We start from the raw sequence: 22,208 nt of genomic DNA, 5'->3' as shown, positions 1-22,208 counted from the left end.
GGTGTTGTATTTCATAATTGCCTCTAGTCGTCGTTTGTTGAGCTAGTTTAGATATATGAGATTCCATACTTAACGCATAATCACTTACTATTAATGACAAAACGATTTAATTATATCACCTGTTAGCGCTACCCCAGTGAGCAGATTCGGTTAAAAACGCCGATTCACCCACATTTTGTGGGAAATTTTTCGCCATTTCCTGAAGCGTTATTATTGTCAAGTGGCTGTACCCTCGCTTCAGCCCCCCTGGCTTTATGTGGCCTTTTTTGTTTTAAACCTTATTTGACCGAATATGTCTATTCATGCCCCCTTCTCAACCCCTTGGTATAAGCTTTATTTTACCCCAATAACTGGTCTATGCAGCACCCTCCTTAACCCCATCGTATTAGCTTTATTTTGCCCGAATAATTTGTCTGCCCAGCTTCCCTACCTTAATAATAAAAAAATCAACAAATGTTAATGGTAAAAACATTTATTTTACAGTGATTCAACCGATTTACAGTTGGAATATTTTTAAGCTGATTCGCTAACCTAATTTAGTGTTTACTCACCGAAATATGCTAATTCGTAGCATTTTGTACTTAATTCGAATCTTCATTCATAATAATATTAATAATGTGGACATATATATCGGAAGTGATTCAATATTTCTGAATATATACCTTATATAATCATACTATGAATATCAAGTAAGATGAAGATAGGATCGAGCAGGCTTAAAATCAAGTTCAACGGTTGATCTATATTGAACGTGTTGCATGTAAATATCTTTATGCTATGGCGACAGTAGGTTGTCTTTTCTTGTGACCTCTTAGCCTGGTTCCCTGACCTGTCTCCACTCCGTTACTCTTGGTTATGAGGTTCATAACGAATTGGCCTGAGGTTATGGGAACCAGACTAGTGACCTCTGACGTATTGTCATACAAGAGTTATAGTTATTTTCTTGCCGGTAGATTTCGCTCTGGTTTCATCTGGATTACTTTCGATTTCGTCGTACAGACCCGGTTTCAAGGAAAACTTGATACTGTACTTGTGACTGTCCGCCATTGACACCTTAGTTTTTGCGTAGCAAGTAAGTAGAACAATTCGTGCCTGTAGAAAATCTGATTTTGTTCAAAATATTTATCAAACCACAAGTGCTTGACACAAAATGTTGACAAATAATCATTAGCCTGAAGGGGGAGGGGGGGGGGGGGAGAAAAAAAAAAGCAAGTGACAAAGTTCCTCAGAGAGTCAGATTACTCATATGGTCCCTCGTAGTATTATAGTGTGTAATTATAAGAGACAAAGCAAGTGTCTTCCAAACACACACTTCCACACCTGACCCTGGATCACAGGCTACTATTCCTAAGAAGAACTCGTACATAATCTATGGTTCATTTTACTCCTTGCTCTCATATTTTTTCTATTCATCAAACCATCATTGACTTCTCTGCATTGCAGCAAACTGAAATTACGATGTAGTAGCAGACTGACTACTTGTATGAATTTTGTCCATATTATGTCGGTTTTTATTGTAGCTCCGAATATACAGATTGATAGAGTCCTGAATTCTTTTTATTAGAAGTAGTTACCGTCTTTTTCCCGTACGAATTTTTTTTCAGGCGGATTTCAGACTTTTTTTTTTTAAAAAAAAGCGTTTTCTGCATAAACCATAACTGATCATATTACAGAAGCTTAGGCGAATTTCAGGCGGATTCGGGGCTGAATTTTAGGCGAAATTTGCAAATTAGTTGTCCTAGGATTCCGCTTGAAATAAAAATCCGCCAGAAATCCTGTACAAAGTTTTCCAGGCGGACTTAAAGGAGACCAGAAACCAATGGAAATATAGAATAATAATAAAAGTACTATAGCAGAAAACCTTATTCTGAAGTATCATCTGCGACCGTAATGCCAATATTTAAATATTGGCCTATCTTCTAGGAGCTGAATTTCCGTGACCTCGTATGCAAAATTTCCGCGCCTATTTGGTTACTTTTGGGACGTGATGTCATAGTAGCGACTCCAGCAGCCCAAGTGGGAGTTGCCAGAGTAAAAGACAATACCGTTTTGCGTTGCTTACGGGTGTAATAGAACATTAAGAAAAGCCTGTTGACATAAAAAAAAATCTTTTCCGAAAGATAAAGGCATAATGAAAGAATGGGTACATTATTACAAACGAGTCGAATTCAAAGCAACACTATACAGCACTATGTGCTGGTTACATTTCTAAAGGAATGTTACGAGAGGGATCATGAAAAAATAGCAGCTCAAAGATACGCAAATGCTAGGCCTAGACTAAAAGTTGGCGCTGTTCCAGACATACCTTTGGACATTTTAAATCCTGGGAAAAGTGTTAAATGTGTGAGTTACGAAAACAGGCAGAAAGACGAGTAAGTGACCACAAAATGCAACAATCAATCCACACATCTTTTATCTAATAACAGCAGTGCTAAAAACAAATCTCATAGCCCGACACCCTGGGCCCCTTCTGGTTTTAGTTCCGGCCCATCCTGTATTCAAAGTGAGGTGCCCGTCAGGCTTGTCGAAACAAAAATTGTTTGCCTGAGGAAACTTCGATTGCGCTGGTGAAATGAGTAAATGTATTTTCAAGATGTTGACATACATGCCTTAACACGGCACAATCTAAATCAAATCACCACTGTCCTAGGTGAAATTTAGATTTGTTTTTAATCAAATGGAAACTTTTCTAAAAATAAGATTTGTAAACCTGTCGTGTTTCGAGAAAACACGATTTTCAGTAATCTTATAAAAATTAAAAAATTAAAAAAAATGCATTGTATACATGTATTATGCATAAACGGTAATCTGTAATAATTGGAACTGATATAAAACTATTCCTTGGGCAGTTTAAAAAGCAGCGATTAAAAAAAAAAGAGGTCAAAGTTTCACATTAACTGTCTAATAGAACGGGGGGGGTATTGACCCCCCCCCTTGCCCCAATGTGTGACCGCCCATTTGACGTGCCTTTTCTCCCTGTGATACGCCTTATTATTCCCCCATGACAAGCCCCTTTTGCATATTCTGGTCAGTTCTGGCTAAATTGCAAAATAGCTAAAGTTTTGATTTAAGTACGCAAACGATAAAGCCGGTGTGACTAATGAACATAATCTTTATCCTTGGATTGATCTTGTGAAATAGACTGCCCTTCATACTTACTTCAAAGAAACCATGTTCGACAGTGTGAGTATGCGTAAGCACCAGCAACTGATTACCAAATAAACGATGCCTATTTTGTTGTTACTTACGATGCCATGGACTTAATTTTAACAGTTCAAATCTGCAGTCACAAGTTACCGTACTTGTGGCAACTGTTTTTCACACGTTTTATGCCCCACCTTATTTCCTTAGGTTTAAGTCTTAATGCATGTAACACTGTTTGCTGAATAAAATATTTATTCAGAATTAGTTCTTTAGGGCCACATATATTGCATGGTATATTTTGTTTTATTCCTTGTAATTTAATCATGATAATTAAACTTTTCATATACGGTAGAGGAATGTCAGGTGTTAACTGGCCGAGTTTCTTTGGCAAAAATGGAGATGCGATTTTGTTTGCAGAGAAAATTTCAAAGTGATCATTCATTTAAGCTAATTGGTGACAATTTTATTCTTTTAATTTTTTTTAATACTACAGTACTGTTATAGTTGTTTAAAAAATCTGAAATTTACTTGAATAATGTTTAATCTTCACGTTCTATTTACTGAAGAAGACAAAAAGAAAGAAAAAAAAACCTGTTGTACGATATTAATTATATCGTCCAGTGCCGGTTTAGACGTGTGTGCATGTGATTTGAATTTTTAACGTAGCTTTAACAATTTTTCAGTCATATTGCTACGATGTCTGCAGTGTGGCAGTTTAGACTGTGGATTGCATACGTTATATTTAAAAATGGTTTGGGGTTGGGTTTTTTTCTTCTGACAAATGAAAATTGACAGACATAATGTAATAATCGGGACTTCGCTGCGCAAAATTGAGAGATATTTCGAGATCGGGAGGTAGAAGAGGAAATACCCCCAAAATCGGGAGGTTTTTCTCCCGGCTTGAGAATTGACAGGTATGAACTGTCCGGGCTTGTGGAATTTCATTCAGGACTTTAATTTATTTAAGTCACCAGCCTGGGGCCTGTGCCTAACAAATTTCTTTTAGCACTTACCAGTACAGTACATAAACTATTATATCAGATTGCAGATTCAACTTTGAATGTGCAACCCAGATGTGGTCTCCTGTCTGCCTCGCACGCCAATGTTTATGTTTGTATTCGAGGACTGGCTAGTATAGCGTCACAATACCACGTGATCTGTCGTCTCATCAAAACTCGGAAAAACTCGGCAATTTACGGAATCGTGGTATCTTCCACGCAATATAATCACTACCCGCTTACGATATTTAATTTATAAACATTGCAGTCGAATTAAAATCTGTAGAGAATTACATACGTAAAAGGAAAATTTTGATTTCTAGCCTCCTTTAAGGCTGATTTCAGACAGGTTTCTTAAGCGTTTTCTGCCTGAACCATAAACTTAATGAAGTTTAGGCAAATTATAAGCGGACTTTAGGTGGATTTTTGGCAGAATTTTAGGTGAAAGATGCCAATTAGTTAAACAAACAAAAAAATCCATATGATTTCCACCTGAAATAGAAATCGCACCTGAAATACAAATCATCCTAAGGTTTCCATCAAAATGAGGGAATCAATGATAAATACTTAGAACAATTTAAAAAATGGTTCATAAATTTTATTTTGACAGACATTATCAAATAAGATTAAGTTTTTTTTTCTAAACCATTTTCTTTCTTGCACTAAACCTTATCTGTGATGGCATAATTTTAGTAGTTTTCATTTCACTGAAATTTTGACCAATACTTTCATTGAAATTTTGGCTCGATTTCACTAAAACTTCACTGAAGTATTTGAGATTTCAAAAACATTTTGACCAAAAATTTCACTGAAATTCTGGTGCAAGTGACAAAAATTTTGGCAAAAGCTTTCACTGAAATTTTGGTGAGATCTCACTAACATGTCATTGAAAGTTTGGTGAGAGTTTACTTAAATATTGGTGAGATTTCACTCAAGTTTCATTTCAAAAGGTTTCAAATAAATAATGGATATGAATTAAACAGGACTTTATTAACCAGGGTAATATTTCATTGTACATGAAACAAAATTATACAGCAGTTATAATTATATGACATTCACGAGATATGAGAGTTGTACTGCATACTTGATTTTTGATTATGCACAAACTATGATGCTGTTGTAGTCTCTTGAATTAGTCCTTGTACCATAAGTAGCCATGACAAATGTTTACCATGATATAATTACTCTTATTTTACACTGAATTCTAACACAACTAGAATATTTTGATAACATACACAAAAATACCACTCACCTTAGCCGTATTCCCAGTGCACTTTAAGTCCATCTGAAATTTGTTTTTTTTAAAAAGCAGAATATGCCCTGAATCCAACTAAACTCCATGCAGAATCTGCCTAAAAATTTTTTATGGGTTTGAAACGTAAAAATATATCATGTTGAAGAATGAATGGTTCAACCCCAACTCCCCTCCCCCCCCCCCCCCAAAGAAATCCCAGAAAATTGTAGGAACTTTGATTCTATGTTATTTCTGCTGATGACTTTTTCAATTTCTAGAAATGCAGAATATCTTTGTACATATAAGTGCAGTCCAAAGTATGGATAATTCATGGTCATACTTGAATTAGTTTACCGGTACTTATCTGAATAACATGATTTGGATTTACATTATATTAAGATTAGTTTAAAAGGTAAAGCAATGATAAAATATACTGTAAGTTTTGTTTTTTTTTGTTTAGTTGTTATCATATATTGTATCATTTGTATTATTATTTGCTTTTTTCTTCAGTCATCTAAGAGACATATAAACAGTGGGGGAGCATGGCCTGTTGTTTATTCTACATGTGATCATTTGAGGAAGCAGATCAAGGGATGCCTGTGCATTTTTGTTAGAATCTTGATGTTAATACCTCCCTAAACTGATAAGCAGAACACACAGTGGCAGAGCCATTCCTGAGCATAAAAAGTCTGATATACTGCACAATACAGCTCCACTCTGAAATTTAAGATTATTGTTTGAGCAGATCAAAATGAAACTTGTCCATTCAGGTTAGGGCTGTATAAGAACTTGAATATTCTGTAAAAATTGTTTTTTTGCATAATATAAAGATTGCTATTGACTGCATCAAATGAGAAAGTCAATGAAGGGGAGACAACAAATATATGCTCATTACATGACCATAAAAAAAATTCTATTAAGTATTGGGAAGAATTATATTTGTTATGTATTTAATTTTCAATTAACTGTATGTGAATCTGCACTGTGAGCATTAGTGGCATGTTTTAGCTGTTAAACTGCAGTGTAATCAGTGTAAGATTCTGAAGTTTTGAGTTTCACTTTAGGTTCCATTTTTTTATTTCTACATATAATGCTGTATAAAGTTCAACTTACTTTTCAATCTCTTTTCCTAGGTATGATGTATCAGAAAGATTTGGAAGAAGTATTAACCTGATGCTTGACAGTCATCAGTCATGAAGTGTAGGACGTGTAACACGGACATAAGTGAAGATGCAAAGTTTTGTGTTGTATGTGGATCTGCTGTAGTTGAATCCTTGGTTGTTCTTTGTTCAGGGAAACAAGGGACATCATGTGGTGCAGAGTTGCAGGAGAGCTTTAATTTTTGCAAACAGTGTGGAAAGAAAGTTGACCGATCACTATTCCAGAAGAACCAGACACCTTGTAAGGGTATCAAAGAGGATGGTTCAGTCTGTGGCAGACTTCTGGGGGATGACATTAAATTCTGCATGGAATGTGGAACACGACGAGTATCAGCACCATTTAATGGTTAATATATTTGATTGTAAACTGTAGATTTTTTCTTTAGGATCACAGTGACAATGTATTGTGTATTTTATCCATCATTTAAAATTAGTCCATACATGCTTTCAAGTGGCCAAAAGTTCCCTACTGTTCACTGCTTTAACAGTTTTTTCATTTGGCTCTCTACTTTTTGTATACATTACATGAGCTCTTTTGTCACTACCTGTTTAAAATTTGGTGATAGTCTTATGTCCATAGCTTTCTTATTCGTACTTGGCAAAGTTTTAAGGTAACATCTGGTGCTATAAATGTTATAAATTTGCTAAGTCATCTTGGTCAGTCAATTTGTTACACAATTGGTTGAGGCAGTATGTCAACTTTGAGCTGCTGTTTCAGATAAAGGTTGGCTGCTGCATTGTGAAACCAGTTTATTCCTGGAAAAATAAGATTTTTGCTTTGGAAGAACAGTTGTGTGAGCTAAGTCAATCATATGGCTATGCCCTATTTTTATTCTTATTTTCCTTGCTTTTTGCTACCTTTACCCTTCTTTTTAAAATCTAAAATAGTCTTATTTATCTCTGTTTGTTCAAAGCCTGCCCATACTTAGATTAAGAATTATAGTCAGTAATTCCCTGTCACTATGCAGAGGTATTATGCTAATCAAAGGAAGTTTGTTTGATAGGATGACTTTTTGTGTGGCAGAAAGTTTTGTGAAATGGGTGTGATGACTAATGGTAAATGTTAGATGAACATGTATGCCTCTGAAATTGTTAATGGTGTCAGCAGTGTCTTTTTGAGTTGATGTTACATATTTTACATTTATTACCTCACTTGGCTATAAGACCACATGAACTTAGGGTATGGCCCTGCATCCATTGTGTGTCATCCATTGTATATTGTCTGTTCATGAACAATTGCTTGGTGAAATTCTGGGGTCCATAATTTTAATCTGATTTCAATCAGACCAAAATATGGGTTTATGTCATCAGAATCTCTGGTGAGATTGGTAATAATCAAGAACCATGAATATTAATGAGGTGTTCTTGCATCTGGATTGCTAACCTGGTTGTTATCACTCTAGGGGACATAATTCTAATCTGAATTTGATCAAACTAGAAATATGCTTATATCATTAAGATCTCAGACAAAAGGAGTAATGAGAGAGATCCATGCATAATAATGAGGTGATTTTGCATTGGATTGGTTGAACTTGTTTCCACTCTGGATGTTGTATTTCTTATCCAGAGTTGATCAGACTTGGATTATATGCTTAAATCAGTATGGTCTTGGACAGGTTTGATCGTGAATGAGATTCACTCATACTAATGATCTAGCATCTGATAAGCTGAGCTTGTTACACGTGTTTGATTTGATTCTGATCATACTTAAAAATAGGCTTATATCTTTGAGATCTTGGATAGATTCGATAAAGTGCAAGTTCCAATCATATTAACGAGGTAATCTTGCATCTGATTTGCAGACCCTATCTTTTGCCACCATATTTCTCTTATTTCATAGCGTATGCCTCAAACTAAAGACATGTCCTTATTCATGTATATTTATGCTAAACTACTAGATTTTTTTATGCTTCACCTTTGCAGAGAAAGGCATTACATTTTTATATTATAGCCACTGATACATTTTCAGATGTGTTTGAATAGGTTTGGAAGAAGACTCTTTAATGGATTGTGTGAACAAAATATGGATTCTTGTAATTGTGTAGTCTATCTTTAAGTTTATTGATATATATTTTTGTATTTAAATATTCAGTTCTACCACTTAAATGATGATATATGATTAAAATTATTTGAAAATGTTTGTTATTGTCTCTCTTTCACAGAGGCTGACAGCTTCAGGTCCCATAAAGATGTTAAGACCAATATCTTGTTTACTGCTACAGCCACTTCAGCACCATGGCATGCACAGGTGTTTGGCTTGAATGCCAAGCTTGATGGAGAAAATGTAAAAGTAGTTAACAGAGAGCAGATTTCTTTATCAAGATTTCCAATCTCTTCAACAATAGTACCTTCAGAGAGTTTGTTGGAGTTTGGCTTCAGTGCATCACTGGATCGGGATACTAAAAAGGAAGAAAATGCAGAACAACCACCATTGCCAAGCCATTCTTTTTCTTTAGGTGGTCCCATGTCAGGAAACTTTAGGGTGTTCACTGAAGAATCAAAGTTTGTCAGAGAGGTCGCTCCACATTTTCCAACATCTGGTTCTTCTGATTCCACCACCATCCATAAGAATGTCTTTGTTAATGACCTTGAGGAAGAGAAGGATAATTTTGTATCTAGCAGGGAGCCTGTATTACAAAATAGTTTTGACTTGGAGAGCAAACTGAGTCATGAAAATAAAAGAGATACCTGGCCTGTTAAAAGCAGAGAGTCAGATTTACAGCATAGGTGGGGGGGCATCTTGGCTGATGACCCTTCAGTAGGAGGTGTAGGTTCAACAATGAATTTCACAAGTCCAGTGGAGAAAGATGAGTGCAAAAGACCCATTCAGAGTACACAAAACCTAGAGAGCATCAGTGCATGTAGTATGGAAGAAAAGAAGAGAGAGGAGACAAACAATGACCAAATTATCTTAGCTGATGACTCTTCTGTAGTAGATGCTGGTCTAACAATGAATTCCACAAGTCCAGTGGAGAAAGATGAGTATAAAACACCCATTAAGAGTAACCAAAAATTAGAGAGCACCAGTGCATGTAGTATGGAAGAAAAGAAGAGAGAGGAGACAAACAAGGATCAGATTATCTTAGCTGATGTCCCTTTAGTTCTAGATGTAGGTTCAATAATGAATTCCACAAGTCCAATGGAGAAAGACGATTGCAGAACACCAATTCAGAGTGCACAGAACTTAGAGTGCACCAGTGCAAGTGATGTGGAAGAAAAGACAGAGAATAGAAGTAATGACCAAGTTGAAGAAAAAAATTCAAGTCCTGACATGGTACCAATTCAGGAGACAAGAATGATCGAAGGCCTAGAGGTGGAAAAGGTCATAAATGGCATTGAACCAAAGGAGAATAAAAGTGAAGATGAAAACAATGACCAAATGACACAAAAGTCCCATAAAGATGGCCAGAATAATCAGCAAGACTCAGAAGAGGCTAAAATCTCAAAAAATGAGATAAACAAGAAATCCAAAACTGAATCTTCAAAAAATACCAGCTCCAAGGTAAAAAATTTTCCATCTTGAACTACTCTTATTTCACTGAAAGCAAAACTGTTGAATACATATATGTATATACAGTACTCCTTCATTATATGGCACATCATTATTATTTTGTTTTGGTCATGGATTTCTTTTCATTATTTGATGATATTAGTTACCAAATATTGGAACAAGAAGAAGAAAAAAACTTTTCCTTGTCCAAAAACTTGGGAACAAAATGAATTTGAAACTTTTGTCTCCAAGTTTAGAAAATGAGAAATTACTGTTCACATCCCCATCCTAATGCAGTGCCTAATACAGAAATAATTCTTCTGGCTTGGTCAGAATGTCCTGAACACCTTTATTCTTCTTGCTCTAGCTTGTTTTTCCTCGTGCTTTTATAGAGATAAATCTGAAGACACAGTACCTAAAGATACTTAGAATATTAAATTTTAAGTGAATTAAAAAGTTGTTTCATGCTTGATTTTTATGTTTATGATGGCAACATAATGAAATACAGTCATACATGGAATAAAATAGCTGGATGGTGCCTCTTGTAATATTATTGTTTGGCTGTTTGCTGTGCAGTTTGTGTCAGATGTATATATCTGAACCAGAAACCAGCAGTTTACTTGACCAGTAGACTCTTTTAACCAACACCTTGCATTGTCTAGCCATACTGTTTAAGGGATTATGAGTAATTAAGAGTTAATTAGCTCATGCTAGTTGAACAAACAAAGACTAAGAAAGAAGATTTACCTTATGTAGACAGCAGCAACAAGTTTGCATTTAAAGTTTTGTGAAGCTCACCTGGCTATAATATCAAGTTGTAGCATCCTGCATCCATACTGCATTGCCTGTCAACAGTTACTTACTACTATGAAGGCCATACTTCTGATCAGATTTTAATCAGACTTGGGAAATGGACTTGTATCATTCATTAAGACTTCAGTCAGTTAAATCGTGAGATCCATGCATATTAATGAGGTGATATCACGTCTGACTGGCCAGTTCATTACTATTCTGCAGACTATATTTTATCTGAGTTTGGTAATATCTGGAGATGCAAAATCATAATGAAATCAGATGAGTATGCAGTTACAAGTGATAAGATATCAAATGACTGCAAGACTTGTGCAAATTAGATGTAGTCTTGTGTTTGATTGGCAGAGCTTATTAACACTTGAGTGACTATTTCTGATCAGATTTTTATCAAACTTAGTAAATGGTCAAATGAAGATGTCCAGTGAGTTTATCATGAGTGAAATATATGCATATTAATGAGGTGTACGTGCATCTGATTGACTGAGCTTTGTTTGATTTGAGAGTCATAAAAGTGTTTCTGACTTGATTTGTCGTGAACATTTTAAAATGCAATCAAAATGTTGGAAGAGTCTTATTATGAGCAAGAGCTATGCATATTTATGAGGTGATCTTGCATCTGATTGGTGGAATTTGTATTTGCTGCTGAATGTGTTTGATCATGAGCAAGACATACAAATGTTTATGAGGTGATCTTGCATCTGATTGGTGGAATTTGTATTTGCTGTAGCAAAGACTATTTTTTATATATAGGATTTTGAGTAAATTTTGTCAGTATGCTTAAGTCATCAAGATATCTCAACTGAGTATGAATTTGATTAATTATATGATTATATATTAATTATATGATTTTGCATCTGGTTGGCTCAGCTTGTCGACAATCTAGCAATTATATTTTTGAGCAGATTTTAATCAAGACTTAGCAATATTTTATGAAGATGCTGAATGTGTTTGATCATGAGCAAGACCTACAGATATTTATAAGGTAATCTAGCATCTGATTGGTAAACTTGTTAACAGTTGTGAAACTGAATTTTAGTCATATTTTAAAAATTGTATCATTTTCAATATTTGTTTATATTAATGAATTCACCTTTCATCTGGCTGCCTGAACCTGTTACCTTTTTAGATAACTTGATTAAATTTGTCATCCATTTTCAGTACAACTTGGTAAATGTTTACATGCATGTCATCAAGGTCTTGGATCTGTTTGATTATGAGCAAGAGATTATGCATATTAATTATTCCCTTATCTTTACACTTACATGAAAGCATCAGTTTGTAAAAAAAATCTTTATTTAAACTGAACATAAGTTATAGTTCTGAAATATTATTATGTCAACTTTTCTTTCATTTGTTTATCCGTTAAACTAAAAATAAACACCATAACAAAGTAAAATTCAAATGTAGGTAGATCTAATCTACATATTGTTTTTTTTGTTGTCAGATGATGAATAAAAATATTGCCAGGTTAGTTTAATTCAAAGGTGTATAGGTCTAGTTGACACTTTATTTTTCACTGGAGAACTGGTGGCACATTGGTTGCCTGGTTGGCATGCCAGACTTGAAACCATAAAAGGTTGAGATTTGAATCCTACCATCAGATAAGCCTTGTTTAGCAACTGTGGTGTGTCCTTGGGCAAGATACTTTGCTCCTATTGCCCTCATGGCTGTAGATAACCTACTTGGATAGCTGTGCCATAAAACACCAAACTAACTCTTTATTGGTTATTGTGAATCTGATAAAAGACTGATGCTGGTGACAGAGATCGGTTGCATTTTGGACTAGTGAGGATGATGAGCTTTTTATGCCAATCTGTTCATAGCTACCATTATTAAAGATAGAAAAACCTTTAAATGACTTCTGAGAAACTGCTGGACAGAAATGTGACCAAATTTGATCCTAGCATACAAGACATACATGATGCCAATTGTAATTGGATATGACCACTATGACTGAAAATTGAAATAAAAACTTCTTCAGAACCTGTTGAATGAATTTGACCAGATTGACATATGTTGTTCTGGTAATAAGGGCTTTCAGACTTGTTCAAATTATACTAATTGACAATTAGCTGTGGCTACCATTACAAAAAATGGTTTGTTTTTGGTTTTGTTGGGTTTAATACCATTCTTCAGCACATAATAGGCTATAGATGGTGGCCAGTATATTTGGTGTAGGAAGAGCCCGGGAAGAATCACTAATCCACAGAAAGCTACTGGCAAGCTTTCTCATATGCCCATGCTGATCAAGCCAAGACTCAAATTCATGTTGATAGACGTGAGCTATGTGAGTGATCTGAAAGGTGAGCCTTGGACCACTCAGTCACCCAGGGCCCCCTGCTAAATGGAAGAGCCTCTTGAATTACTTAAAAATATATAAAAATTGACCAAAATTCACAGAATGTGCCCTAGTTTGAACAAATGGTACATATGGCTGCTGTTACTGAAAGTAGAAAACATGCACAATTTCAATTTTAAAGAATAGCTGAAAAAAAATTGACACAAAAGTGTCCTGGTATAGGGACTTTCAATATTGGGCACATGATGCTGGTGTGCAGTCAGATATGGATGAAAATACAAAACCTTGAAACAGTTGCTTTTATAGCAGATACAATCAGCAGCATTAGAGATATTTCAGCAGAAAGCTTGTTATTGACCCTGATTTCTTAGTCTATATGCTGTTACATTAGATGTCAGTCGGGTGATGAGCACACTTGGGTCCCTTGTCATAGTTAATAGATCCTTTTCCCTGTAAACTGATGTAATTTACTGGATATTTGGTATGCTTTTACAGGAGGATGAGTAGATGACATCACATTAGGTTTCAATCCTGAATAAAGTCCATTGCGCAGCATGGTGTGGCAAAAAAAACTGTGATGGCTTGAATCTCTAGTTTAAAACTGATTAATGATCCCATAAATGCATTGATATCTGCATATTCCATCTCAAGGTAACACTGGTGAAAGTATCTTCATTTCCATGTGCTTTTTGCGCCCATCAATGCATACTCGGGTCACAACACATCTTCATCATTAACAGCTTTAAAGAAAATATTCAGATTTTTACTATTAGGGGTAATAATTGGGGATGACTTATAAATTTGCTAATTCCACTTAGAAACTGAAGTCTGTTCCAGGAAGGGGTCTTGTTGGTGTGGAATATGATAGTCAGATGGGTATTTGAATAAAAATCTGATAACAGCATGAGGATGATATTTCTGTCCTGCAGATTTTTGTTAGGATGACTGCCTTTTAAAGGTAGTCATTAGGAATATAATATAAATACTGTCAATTCGTTTTTCATCTTCAGGATATGGTCATATGATTGGCATGTTCACTGTAGTGAGTATGTGACCTTTTGTCTTCTGAATTGTGAATAGGATTCTAGAGCTTTTATTTTATTCAGAATTTACATTTTGCAGAACAGTGCTGCTGATGGAACAGGTGCCGCACAGAGTACAAATCAAAGGTAATGTTGATTCCATTCATGTGTCATACCAAAGTTTATGAGATTACTTAAATACAAATGAAATATGCACCTTTTTCTGTGAAAAGTTCATTTTGATCACATTATTTTGAATAGGATAAAATGTGGTGGGGAGTAGAAACTCTCCTTGACTCCTAATTAAGATTGAAAAGATGAATATCTTCTGTACAAATTTTCTGGTTAGCTACAGCCATAAAAGCTGCGAGGGGAAAATAATTTACATCTTTGCAGAAAACAAATATGCCATGGAGTTTGTACCCTTGCTAGATGTGTGTACTAATGATTGTTCTATTTTTTTTTTTAATGTAGGGATCTAAATAAGTCTAATGTATTGGTCACAGAATGACTAACAACTTAAAAATAAAGTTGCCATTTACAAATATTTGGTTGCCAAATTATTCTATGCAAAATGTAGCTTGAAATATTAGTTGATTGATAAATAGGTTGCATGAGAAGTGGCTGAACCTGTAGTTTTTTTATAGCACAAGGGAGGTCTCCTCATGCAACCTATATAAGACATAATTAGGTGATAAAAAGCATAATGATTACACTAAAAGCGTAAAGATTGGCATGTATGAAGTCTGATAGGTAAGTTGTAAGCAACGATATGAGATCCTGCGATCAATATCAGTGTGCTTGAGCCTTGGTTTTTTTCTTTTCTTTTTTTGTTGCCAAATAGCCACTATTCTGCAAAATTTACTTGCCAATTAGGACTTTTGGTCAACATTTTGAGCAATTTCCTCATGTCTTGAGTACTGAAATGTATTTCTTTGTTTGCAATTTAATAAATTTTCTTCTGCTGAAATTTGTCCTTTTTTATGGTTTTATAAATGTTAACAGATTCCCTCTAAAAATGCAGTGATTGAATGTGAAGGACTAGCTAGTAAAATATAAAAAATTAGACAATTTATTTTGTCCCAAAAATCAGTCAGTTTCAAGAGAAGACAAGTGATTATGAAATGAAGGGGAATCTGTACAAATACTCTTTATGTATTTTTATATAAAACCAATCAGGGATGATTACACAGAAAGTTTGTGTGATATTCCACTGATACATAGTCTTTAACAAATTGCCTAACATCAGAAGTAATTGTTTAGAAAACCTAATGTGATTCTGAGTGACATCCATGCATATTAATGCGGTGGTCTTGCATCAGATTGGTTGAAACTGGTATCACTCTAGAGATCCTATTTCTGATTAGATTTTAAAAAATCAGATTTGGTATGTTAGGTTAATGTTTATCGCACTTTCAGTTCTTGCAATTTCATGATACCTGAAATTGTCTTGTTTCAATTTTAGCTCCAATATTCAATGACCAGAAAAGCTTATATGATGGCCTCTTGTCTATTGTCCATTGCCTGCCTGTTTAAGCAGTCATTATAACATCTAGATGGTCCTAATGCTGCTTTGGAAATGGCCACAATTGCAGTCATTTTGAAAAATTTGTTATTGCAGGTTTTTCACTAAAACACATGTTACAAAGCTTAGTTGGTCTTAATTGAAATTTGTGCTAATCTGACCTCCTGTTTGACCACCATTTTGAGCATCTTGGTATTCTTGTTATTGTTCAAGAATATCAGAAATAATTTCAGCACTCAGCAGTTACCATGAAGAAACAGTCTTGTCTTTGATTCTTGGAAATTGTTTTTGGCCAATAAAATGTCAGTCTCTTTGAGGGACTCTCGTTTACTTCAGAATGACCTTGCACATATTGTATGAAAATTTTAGCTCTGCTGGTGATCCTAAACTTCATGGAGTATTGCAATGAAACTTTACACACACATTCATTCCCTGGTCTGTTTGGTCCTAATTGAATATGATGTTGTTTGGACATCCAATATGGCCACCACATTAGCCATCTTGAAAAGATTCTTATTGGTACATTTCCTGAACGGATGGTCCTATGAGCATGAGGTTTTCATTAAAAGACTTCTTATGATATCGGGTTGGTCCAAAAGGGGCACAGGTGGCAAAATGGTCTGAGGTGCTCATCTTTGTAGATCACTTTCATCTGATCTTTGTCTGCATGGGTTTGAGTCTCAACTTGGATGACATGGTTGTACAAGAAAGCTTGCCAATGGTTTCAGATGGATCTGTGGTCTTTTGGAGGGGGGATAAATAACTAGAGGGGGAATCACAGAATCAGTTAGCTGATTCTTTCCTGAGGGAAACTTTTAGCAAGGGGGAAAGAGTTGTTACACTGGGAACTTCACAAGTTCTTCCAGCACCAGATAAATTGGCTGCCATGTATAGCCTATCATGTACTGAAAAATGACATAGGACTCAGAAAACAAAACATAAATGAAAATTGTGTTGATCTGATGTCCAATATGGTCACCACAGCAGCCTTATTGAAAATTGTGGTATGGTGTATTGTATTACTCCTGAACAAAATGTCATATTGAGATGGGATTTTCAATAGAAGACTTATTATGGTTGGTCTTAAATGAAAATGCTGCTGCTTGCGCATGCAATATGGAGGTAAGGTGGCCATCTTGACAATGTCAGTTTTACATAGGGTTTGATTAGATGAGTTCTTACTGTGTCCAGTTGGTCCTAAGTGAAAATGATGCAAACTGACCCCAAATATGGCCACCATATTAAACTTCTTATGATACCTAGTTGGTTTAATGAACATGGTGACAATTGTACATCCATCATGCCTGCAACAATAGCTGTCTTTAAAATCTTGCTGTTACTGCCCTGTAAATGGATGGTCATATTTACATGGAGTTTTCAGCAGCGACTTCTAATGATGTATACTTGGACCTAAATGAAGAATGTGCCAATCTGACATCCATTCATAAGCTTGTTTTCAATGATGATTATCTGAGATGGTTTCATCACTCCACATTCAAAGGAATAAACTGTCTTATTGAATTGTGGAAATTATTTTCACCCAGTAGAACAACAGTCCCTTCAGCTAGTCAGGCATGAGAAAAATGAACTGCTGTGATGGATTTGCTGCTTGTAATATTAACTGAACCATAGCAAAACTTAGTGGCCTCAGATGGGCCAGCCTATATTTTTAATCCCTGAACAGAATATTACAAAAATTTGAAATAAAAGTATCATGGTATGTAGACTAAATTTGTTTAACAGCTATACTGATTTATCATCGAGTATGCCTGTGGTTGCTTAACAAAAAATACCTTTAAATCACACAAAAAAATTGTGAAAAGTACAGAAGAGAATTTGATCAAATTTGAAAGCAAGTGTCCTGAGCGATCACAGTCTTTCTTGAGTATCTTGCTTAATAGCTGTTTGTCTTTTATACTTTTTTCAGTGAAAACCTAGGTTCAGTTACATAATTCCTTCGACTTAGGTCAGTTAAATTTGTTCAGGATGATTATTTGTTTACAGATAGATTTTCAGGCCATTTAGTTTTATTATACATAATACATGAAAATGCAATGATTGTAAATTCAAAGGAAGAATCTGCATGTTTAATTTTCCTCATACTTCTTTAACAAAATAAAACTGTAGAAGCAATGTGAGAGAAAAAATAGTTTGCTGTTGTTCAGTTCCTGTAGGAAAATTGATATAATTATTTATATTACTTTCGATTAACATTATTGAAAGGTATCTGTTAACATGTGTGTGTGTGATTCAGTCATATAGCTACGATGTCTGCAGTGTGACAGATTATAGTGATATCTAGCACTGGGGCATCATGCCACAGACATGAAGCATGATGTCCCACCCAGTCACTTTATCCTGACACCAGGCCGACTAGTCCTAACACTAACCTCTTAATGCTGAGCACCTAGCAAGACAGCTGTTTGTACCATGTTTATAACTCTTTGGTAGGAGTTGGCCTGATTCAAATCCATGACCTCCCACATCTGAGGCGGATGCTCTAACCACTAGGCCACCAGAGCAGTCTGTTATTTATGGTGCTGGAGCACTTCAGTGGATATTGAAATTAATATAGATACAGCATCCAAGAGGTGGCATGTGTATACTTGTATAGTGAATAACTTTAAATCACTTAAAGCAGGAAATAAAGTACAGCTCTTCATTTTCATTTCATATGATTATTGTTACACGAAGGATATGACTAGATGAAATTACAACTAACAAGAATTTCACTGCTTAATTCAGTTCAATTCTTTTTCAATGAACACTTTTTAATCGGTGTATTTTATTTAAATTTTATGTTTTATTTACAGAAAAAATTCAGAATCTATTAGAGTCCATTTCCATGCCCTTCTGTCACCTGAGTTTGACCTTACACCTATTGATTTTGTCATGGTACAGTTTGGAGAGGATGAGCTGGGGGGATGGAAGTCAGAGAGATACATACTTCAGTCAGTCAGGTAACTGAAGCATTTACGTACAAATATTTAAGGAAAAGAGCTTTAGATTAGGCCTGGATTTTCTGACTCTGATTGGTCCAGGTTTTTTAACATTCTAAAGGCTGTATTTTTTAACAGATTTGTATTTAACATTATATAGACCTCTGATGTTAGATTCTTGGAAAGAAGTTAATGAGTAGTATTCATGCATATTGATGAGATGATTTTGTACCTTATTGGTTGAGCTTATTTCATCATGAGAGGCTCTGTTTTTGATCAAATTTATGTCATTGTATATAAACTTGTCAAGATTTGATTAAATTTTAAGCAAGAACTATGCATGATAAGGAGGCATTTTGGCATCTGATTGTAAATATTTTTTGCCATTCTAGAGTCTTTATTCTTGAAATATTTGGATCAGACTTGGTATACATTAGGAACTTGAATGAGTTTGAGTATGAGCATCATGTGGCCACATTAATACAGCATTATTGGATCTGATTTGCTGAGCTTGTTACCACTGAGATAGCTGTATTTCCAGTTAGATTTTAACGACATATGTGCTTATTAATGAGGCATTTTTGTGGTCTGATTTGCTGCCACTCTGGATTTTGTTGTCATTTTGGGTTTAACATCATTTCTCAGTGCAAGATAGGCTATGCATGGCAGCCAGTATAATTGGTGGAGGAAGAAGTTGGGAAAACCCTGGTAAGAACCACCAACCCAGTGGAAGCTACTGGCAGTGTTCTCACATACCCACATTTGCCAAGATGAAGGCTTGAACCCATTTGGAGAGAGGTGAGATGGCAGTGATTGGTAAAGGTGAGTGCTTTAGATGATTTGGGCACATGGGGCCCTGCCATTCTGGAAACTCTGTTTTTTAAGATTTTGACCCACTTTGGTATTTTAGCATATACCATCATGATTTTGGATGAGTTGGATTATAAAGCTCTGCACTTATTAATTACTTCCTACATAAGCCAAGTGAGTGATACGAGGCCAAAATCAGGACTTGTATTGCTAACCATTCATCTGTAAACTGCAACTGTCAAATTATTTAACATTTACATATTCAACATGGCACACTTGAGAACAGTTAGAGATGCAGTCTAGGTTTGTAACTTCAGGGTCATGGCTGCAAAGAAGATTTACTAATTTTTCAATTTCAACTTTGTGACCATCTAACATACCAGTATGAAACTTTGTTTGGTAGCATTTTTTCTCTAATGGTGGAGTACTTCATATGGGGGCCCAGTTTCAAACATTGCTGAGTAAACTTCTTCATTTTAGCCTTATTAGTCAAGACCAAAAAGAGCATCATCTGTTATCCAGCATCCTGTAGCTCTTATTTGATATCTCTTCTCCTAAACCATTAGTAGGCAAGTCATGAAGTTTTTATACTGATGTCTTTTATATTTTAATTGGAAGTTGTAACATCCATCTTGAAAATCTTGATACTGCTATTGCTATTCAAGCATCTAGTGGATTGACAGCCTTAGTTGATTCAGAATGTAAATGGCACTTCTCAGACATCCAGTATCAATACTTAGATTCCCATCTTGAAAATCATAATATTTCTTCTCTCCATAAACTACAGTGAAAATTAAAGTGAAACTTAACATTTCTACTCATCCTGAAATCCAATCAATGGTGCCCCATGGACATCCAGTATAGCTTTTAGATTGACCATTTTAAGAATGTTAATTTTTGTGTCTGATTGAAAAGTTGAAGTAACTTCCATTTAATTAAAAGACAGCAAGGAGATATGCAAAGAAAAACTGAACCATTTCATTATATTAAAAAACTGGAACTTCAAATTTAAAAAGTGTATTTTATTGGTCTGTGGTTAGTTGTGTTTTTATTTTCATTATTATGAAATTATCTATTTAAGATTGAATTAAATATTTACAGGAAAACGGATGATCAGTATACAGAATTGAAGCTGGACTTAGATATTCCAAAAAGGCTCCTCTTTAAGGAAAGAAAAATACTGTACAAGTATGTAGTGGTTAAAGACAAGTCCCACAAGGATAAAGAACCAAAGTATATACGAGAACATTATCGTGCATATGGGCATGCCAACAGGACCTTACATCTTCCAGAGAATAAAAAGATTGGTATGTGACAGTGTGATAATGGTAAAAGTTGATGTCAAGACACATAGCTGTATGAAAACAAAAACTGTAGAACATTTTATATTGTAATGCATATTAGCAGGTTTTTGTCACCTTGCTGTATCATGGTTATAGGCAGTTGATCAGGAAGGCTGGCTGCATATTCTGTTTTGGTTTCCAAACAGTAACACATGTTCAGATGGAGGGTTTTCAACAAAGCTTGCATCCAGATCAGTGTAGGGAAGAAACTTATTGATTTTGGAGTCTGAAGCTTGATTATTATAAAAACATGTTTACCTTTGCATTTCATTAGCTAATAATAACTTAAGGTCTCTATCACAAAAACTATAGTTTTCCTTTACATTTTATTTCTTCTTCAAATATCTCACACAGTCATAATACCTTAGTACAGGGGTCTCAAACACTTGGCCAGCCAAGCCGTATCCTGTGGCCTGCAAAATGATTGGCGTCACAAGGTGTCATGAGAGATAACAAAGGTGGTGTGGCCCTTGTGCCATCAAAAATACCTTTATGTGGTCCACAAGGTGGTTTGAGTTTGAGACCCCTGTCTTAGGAGAACTTCTACTGCTTTGCAAATCCTGTCCTTAGGTTAAATTGTTTAGCTAAAAACTAAAAGTTATCTGCCCACCTAGGTTGTAGAATGATCTCCACTTGATACTGGGACTGGTACCAAATTGGATACATTTGTCTGTTACTACTTCTGCTTGTACCAAGTAGCATATTTTCTACAGACAAATAGGCCTTGCAATATTCAAGCAAGTAGTTTGGAAGTTTTCTACCTCAAAACAGGTTGGAGGAGTTTCATTTTTGAAGGGAAGTATACTCTATAAATTTCCAACTTTTCCATTCTTCCTTTTGCCGATGACAAAGTTTCCAAGTTTAAAATGCTATCATTTACCGTCTTCACACACTTTGGTGCCTTTCACACATACCTGCATGGGTGGCAGTGGCATCCTCGCACATTGCTATAACTGTATTAATACGTGCATGTCTGGTGCATGATATAGAAAAGTCATTTAATATTGCTGTATAATTTCTGCTGAGTTAGGATACCTACAGTTAAGTTTCTATATTGTCTAATTCATTATTGTCTACATGATGCTTTGCTAATTTTACCTGAATAGAATGTAATTGAGCCTTTCCTTCAGGTAACATTGTCTCATAATGGACATTGTAGTATAAGTTTCATAGATATCAATAATGAAGCTTCAATTCCTTTTTTATGTGCAGGTTTTCTAATATAGAAAATGTTTATATTGCGCTGTGGCTTCTGCCATTGTCTTATAAGTACAGGTAAGTTTTCTATACTTGGTTTACTCAGTTGTACTCGCTCATACATGTAATTACTATAAGCGATTTTACCTTTATTGACAGTCAAAAGTTGGCCTACCTACAGGTAAGTGGTTACTAGAATTGATTATTCAGCTTCCTCTCTGTATATGTTACTAT

At 35.2% G+C, this 22,208-nt stretch overlaps 1 protein-coding gene across 1 annotated transcript; it reads left to right on the top strand.

Annotated features, from left to right (window-relative positions):
• Positions 1-989: 989 nt before the first annotated feature.
• Positions 990-20,906, top strand: LOC149786040 (uncharacterized). The gene is made up of 6 exons (XM_089976320.1): positions 990-1,072; positions 6,510-6,882; positions 8,699-10,038; positions 14,261-14,307; positions 18,499-18,645; positions 20,536-20,906. The coding sequence occupies exons 2-6, from the start codon at positions 6,570-6,572 to the stop codon at positions 20,747-20,749; spliced, it is 2,061 nt and encodes a 686-aa protein (XP_089832446.1). The 5' UTR covers positions 990-1,072; positions 6,510-6,569; the 3' UTR covers positions 20,750-20,906.
• Positions 20,907-22,208: the final 1,302 nt, after the last annotated feature.

The sequence above is a fragment of the Sinohyriopsis cumingii genome, chromosome 12 (genome assembly GCF_028554795.1).
Source record: "Sinohyriopsis cumingii isolate HCF-2022 chromosome 12, ASM2855479v2, whole genome shotgun sequence".
Taxonomy (NCBI): Eukaryota; Metazoa; Mollusca; class Bivalvia; order Unionida; family Unionidae; genus Sinohyriopsis; species Sinohyriopsis cumingii.
The sequence above is the reverse complement of the archived record's forward strand: the minus strand, read 5'-3'. Positions and strand labels throughout refer to the sequence as shown.

Coding starts and splice junctions, on each gene's coding strand:
- LOC149786040 (XM_089976320.1), top strand. CDS start 6,570: ATGAAGTGTAGGACGTGTAACACGGACATAAGTGAAGATGCAAAGTTT. Junction 14,308..18,498: donor GCACAGAGTACAAATCAAAG/GTAATGTTGATT, acceptor TTTTATTTACAG/AAAAAATTCAGAATCTATTA. Junction 18,646..20,535: donor TACATACTTCAGTCAGTCAG/GTAACTGAAGCA, acceptor AAATATTTACAG/GAAAACGGATGATCAGTATA.